This window comes from Olea europaea, chromosome 12, assembly GCF_002742605.1.
Source record: "Olea europaea var. sylvestris chromosome 12, O_europaea_v1, whole genome shotgun sequence".
Lineage (NCBI taxonomy): Eukaryota > Viridiplantae > Streptophyta > Magnoliopsida > Lamiales > Oleaceae > Olea > Olea europaea.
In genome coordinates, this window is record NC_036248.1 from 18153888 (window position 1) to 18160060 (window position 6173).

The window sequence follows — 6173 nt, forward strand, 5'->3', positions numbered from 1 at the left end:
AGACCTGTGCTAAATTGAGTCATCATGTCGATAATTAGACCAATGACAAAACATGTACGACTAGAAATGTGTGTCGCATCATGGTTCAACTCTAAGCCAAGCCAAACTTGAGGTATGTATTCGTGATCTGGCTTTATTTGTTGATTTGATTTAAGGTTTCGTGATTGGCGTTGATAGCAGCCTTCTAGGCCCATGCGATGCTTAGTCAAAATAGATAGCTCCTTATTTCTCGACGTGTTTATCATAGATAATGACGCTAATATGATACCTGTTGGGAAAAATGAGTAAGCAGCCTCACTTTTGTCACAATTTTCGGTGGAACCCGTTGGTCCAATTTAGATCAAAGTTGATATTTGTTCTCCTCCGCGAGAACATTGAAGTCATGTATTTATTTGTCAAAAATGAAGCTCGAGTGAATGAGAAATTGGAGTTTAAAGTGGACCATTGAAAATGGTCTATGTTGGTGGGAAAACTATAGTGAACTTTGTTCCACATAGAAAAACATGGAAACCAAAACCACTTTATATATAGCTATGCATTGGAATGGTGTGATCATGTGTAGCATAGAGGCTCTCTCCATGTGCGCGCTCAGGGGGGTGCAAATCACGGATAGAAATAGCCTTTGGACCTTGAACTTGGGTGCGGGCGTGACCTGCGCACACGAATGTCGGACCGAACGGAGCAAAAACTGGCCAGTTTGGATTGTTTGTGTTTTGCAATTTTTTTTTGTGATTTTTCCAAATGACTTTTGAGTGTCTGAAACTCCTAAAGCTCCAATGGTCGAAACCGAAGTGTAACTCCGAAAACTACAATGGTTAACGCAGAAACTAATGGTCAAATTCAATCTGTATAATTTCACTCAATTTTCAGTAGTTTATACACTGCAATTTTCATCTGCCTTCGTACAGTTCTGTTTTCTATTTTTGTTCTGTCTCCTCCTATGTCCATTCTAGTAAGGTGATATTGTTTGAACACTTGCCCAGTTCGTTGGAGTAGAATCGCGGTGCTTGGATTCTGCTAGTTACCGTTATATCTTGGGAGACAGACGCTCGAACTAAACATCTAACACTATGGTAAAGGGGCGAATTTGTTTTAAGGAAATTGTGTTTACACAGGCCTCGGGGTTAAAAGTTTATTTCCAAATATATATGCTTCCAGTTTGAGTATATGTGCTTTAATTATTAGCAGATTTACACGCTTTCAGATTTTATTTAGCTTTCTGAAATTTATACTGTTTTTATGTTTCTACAAATAATATAATTTGTCATTCTTATTCAAGTAGTGATTTAGATAATAGTCTGTATCTGTGTAATTTGTGAAAAATAAAATTAAGAAAAAAATTTATCTGAATTTTTTTTCGAAATTGTGTTTGTGCAAATTATATGAAAACAAACACCAAATTTTTGTTATTTAAAGTCATTGTATGAAAACAAATAGTTGTGGAAATTCTGTGTTTAATTCTCTACCAAATACGGTCACTGCCATATACGGTGACTACCTGCCAAATACGGATAGTTGCACTGCCAAATACGGTGAGTTGTACTGCCAAATACGGTGAGCAATTGCCAAATACGGTAAGCAATTGCCAAATACGGTAAGTGTGAATTCGGTGTCTAAAACACAAATACGGTATATGAGAACCCAATTCCACTCCATACACTACCGATTAAATATAACAACAAACCTAAGACAAATCCTTAATACATATTGATAGTAAATAAGTTTATTTGTTTATTGGAAACTAATAATTGTTTCATTTTCAGAAATGGTTGCCGAACCAACCAACATGGATGTGACCCAAACTTTCCAACTGGAAATCAAGTTGTGGGCTCTACTAGGGCTCAAGGGCCAAGCTCTGCTGTGGCTAACTTGCCCAGTCGTGTCGTGAGTCAAAATGTGGCTCCAACAACTGGCCAAACGGTTATTATTCCGGTTAATCATGGAAAGAAGTCGGAGAAATTCAATGGCTTGAATTTCAAGAGGTGGCGGTAGAAAATGCTGTTTTACCTGACCACCTTGAATCTTGCGAGATTCTTGACCGAGACTGCTCATGTACTCAATGAAGGAGAAGGAGATATTCAAGCAGTCAGTGCACTTGATGCTTGGAAGCATTCGGACTTTTTATGCCGAAACTACATTATAAATAGTTTAGCAGACACGCTATACAATGTGTATAGCACGATAAAAACTGCTAAGGAGTTGTGGGAGTCTTTGGACCGAAAATACAAAACTGAGGATGCCGGAGCTAAAAAGTTTATAGTCGGCAAATTCCTATACCATAAGATGGTGGACTCCAAAACCGTTATCAGTCAAGTACAAAAACTCCAAATGATTCTTCACGAAATTCATACTGAGGGGATGATGTTGAGTGAAACCTTTCAAGTGGCAGCAATTATTGAAAAATTATCCCCCGCATGGAAAGATTTCAAAAACTATTTGAAACACAAACGAAAGGAAATAAACGTTGAAGAACTTATTATTAGACTTCGAATTGAAGAAGACAACAAAAGTTCAGAAAAGAAGTGGTTCAATCCTGGTATGGCTAAAGCCAATGTTGTGGACCATGGTCAAAGCAGTAAGACTTACAAAAACAAGTTTGGGCTATCCGAAGGAAAAAAGACCAAGCACGGACCAAAATGTGGAATTTCTAAGAAGAAATTTCTAGGGAAATGCTTCAATTGTGACAAAGTAGGCCACAAGTCTTCGAAGTGCAGAATGCCAAAGAAGAAGATGAAAGAATTCGAAACAATTGAGAACGGGGAGAAGTTGTTCATGGAAAATTCAACAACCTCTGAAATTAAGGGTCAGAGAAAGGTGATTCTAAAGATGACCTCGGGAAAAGAGCTGACTCTCAACAATGTACTATGTGATGAAAATTCGTAAGAATTTAGTGTCCGGATCGCTTTTAAATATGCATGATTTTCATATTATATTTGAGTCAAATAAAGTCATTTTATCAAAAAGTGGAATATTTGTCGGAAAAAGTTATATTTCTGACGGTATGTTTAAGTTGAATGTAATGTTGTGAAACAAAAGATAAATAAAGCAAATTCTTCTGCCTATTTGCTCTGAGTCTTCCAATTTGTGCCATGGTAGATTAGAATATATTAACTATGATACTTTATGTAGACTAGTTAACTCGAATTGCATATCCAAGTTCCATAATGATTCTGAACATAAGTGTGAAACTTGTATTGAGACAAAATTGACAAGGTCATCCTTTAAGTCAGTTGAACGGAACACGGAACTACTTGATTTAATTCACAGTGATGTTTGTGACTTAAAACTTGTACAAATAAGAGGTGACAACAAGTATTTTATTGCTTTTGTTGACGATGGCACAAAATACTGCTATGTGTATCTGCTTAAAAGCAAGGATGAAGTTACAGAGAAATTTGTTCTCTATAAGAATAAAGTTGAAACTCAACTTAATAAGAAAATTAAGGTACTATGGAGTGATCGAGATGGTGTGTATAGAGCATCGTTTGTCGATTTCTGTGCACAACACATAATCATACATGAAATCACTGCACCTTATTCACCGCAACAAAACGGTGTAGCTGAATGAAAAAATCGTACCTTAAAAAAATGATAAATGCAACGCTAGTAAGTTCTGGGTTACCTCAGAACATGTGGAGGGAAGCTATGTTATCAGCAAATTACCTTTTAAATAAGGTGCCCCGAAAGAAATCGGAAAAGACCCCTTATAAGTTACGGAAAGAAAGAAAGTCTACCTATAAACATTTCCGAGTGTGGGGGTGTCTTGCAAAAGTGGTTGTTCCAATACCAAAGAAGGTAAGGATAGGCCCGAAAACTATAGACTGTGTCTTCATTAGCTGTGCACATAATAGCAGTGCTTATCGATTTCTTGTATATGATTCAAAAATTCTAGACATACACAAAAACACGATAATGGAATCGAAGAATGCTTCATTCTTTGAAAAAGTATTTTCATACAGGTCCAAAGAGGAAGCCAGCTCCTTTAAACAAACATATGAGACAATGACTGAAAATAGTCAAGACGAAGAATTAGAAGAAGAGACTGAGGTTAGACGCAGCAAACTGGAAACGACAGAAAAGTCTTATGATCCTGATTTTCTGACCTATATGCTAGAAAGTGAACCTCAATGTTATCAAGAAGCTGTGACTTTCTCGGAAGGATCTCAATGGAAAGATGCCATTAAAAGTGAAATAGATTCCATACTGCAAAATCATACATGGGAGCTAATGGATCTTCCTCCTGGATGCAAACCACTAGGCTACAAATGAATTTTCAAAAGAAAAATGAAACTAGATAGAATTATCGAAAAGTACAAGGCCAGATTAGTAATAAAATGTTACAAACAAAGGGAAAGCCTTGATTACTTTGATACGTATTCTCCAGTTACGAGAATAACATCTATTAGGGTGATACTTGCGATAGTTCTGATACTTTACGTCAAAGACACTAAAGATGGCTATATCATTTTATGTCCTTACGTTGACGACATACTTATTGTTGGTAGTAATAATAAGATGATTGAATCCACTAAAAATATATTAAATTCGAGATTTGATATAAAAGACATGGGTTTAGCCGATGTTATACTTAGAGTTAAAATCTCAAGAACATTAGATGGGCTTGTTCTAAGCAGGTCACATTATTTGGACAAAATTTTGGAAAAGTTCAGTAAGGATGATAGTAGTTTGGCCAGAACACCGATAGATACAAGTCAACATCTATCCAAAAATAAGGGTGAAAGTGTCTTTCAAGTCGAATACTCGAGGATTATTGGAAGTCTAATGTACTTAATGAGTTGTACAAGACCAGACATAACCTACACAGTCAGTAAATTGAGTAGATATACGAGTAATCCAGGAAATGATCACTGGAAAGGTATAGTAAGAATATGGAGGTACTTAAGATATACTCGTGACTATGGAATACACTGCACCAGACATCCAGCGGTCATTGAAGGATACGGTGATGCTAATTGGATATCTAATATAAAAGATTCAAAGTCTACCAGTGGATATGTGTTCACTTTGGGAGGTACTGTCATCTCGTGAAAATCCTCTAATCAAACGGTTATAGCCAGATCTACGATGGAATCCGAGTTTATAGCCCTAGATAAATGTGATGAAGACGCCAAATGGTTGCACAACTTCTTAGAGGATATTCTAAGATGGTCCAAACCTGTGCCTGCAATTTACATATATTGTGACAGTCAATCAGTAATAGGAAGGGCACAGAGTAACATGTACAATGGTAAGTAGAGACATATACGTCGTAGACACAATACCATTAGACAACTACTCTCAACTGGAGTTATCACAATTCACTATGTTAGGTCAAATGATAACATTGCGGATTCGCTAACCAAAGGGTTAAATAGAGAGTTAGTTGGGAAATCAGCGAAAGGAATGGAACTCAAGCCCTTGAAAGAATAAGTCATTACAAAGAAAACCCAACCTAGTTGACTGGAGATCCCAAAATTTAGGTTCAAAGGGACAACCTAACTGTAAAGACTTGATAAAATCACTGTGGGGTATCACCTCATGTCCATTCCTATGATATAACAGTGATGCCCGTAAGGATGAAGGTTAAGCAATAGGTCTTTAATGATTCTTACGCGTCGAAAATCGAGCCAAGTAATGCGGATTACTTGTAATAAAAAATCACCTATGTGAGAAAGAAGTGGGGCCGCTTCTAAGAGAATTGTGTGGGGCTCAATTCTTATAAATTCTCACAGAACCAGGCATATGTTTATGGCCAAAACAAACATAATAATGAAAACTGAAGGGTGTTAGGAAGAATCCTGTGTGAAGTATATCATCGTTTACACAAACGGCAGAACAGTTCAAAGACATCGCGCCTACTGGTCAGTCAGTAAAGTAAATATGCTTTCACAAGGGAAGGTTCAAATGGTAACACCTACCTATCCTGTGCAGGTTTCAACCGTTGAACTTTATCACCAAGTCTTATGTCTCACGTTTCCTGTTTCTCCCAATTTTCATTCATGTGGGGGATTGTTGGAAAAATGAATGAGCGGATCACTTTTGGCACAATTTTCGATGGGACCCGTTGGTCCAATTTGAAATATCAAAGTTGATATGTGCTCTCCTCCGCGAGAACATCGAAGTGATGTATTTATTTGCCAGAAATGAAGCTCGGGTGAATGAAAAATTAGAGT

At 37.0% G+C, this 6173-nt stretch overlaps 1 protein-coding gene across 1 annotated transcript; it reads left to right on the forward strand.

Moving 5' to 3' along the window:
- The first annotated feature begins 1995 nt into the window (after positions 1 to 1995).
- On the forward strand, positions 1996 to 5049 carry LOC111406711. The gene is made up of 8 exons (XM_023036091.1): positions 1996 to 2201; positions 2715 to 2879; positions 3130 to 3271; positions 3628 to 3795; positions 3925 to 4186; positions 4385 to 4711; positions 4811 to 4876; positions 4994 to 5049. Exons 1-8 carry the CDS (start codon positions 1996 to 1998, stop codon positions 5047 to 5049), a joined length of 1392 nt encoding a protein of 463 aa, XP_022891859.1.
- The last annotated feature ends 1124 nt before the right edge of the window (positions 5050 to 6173 follow it).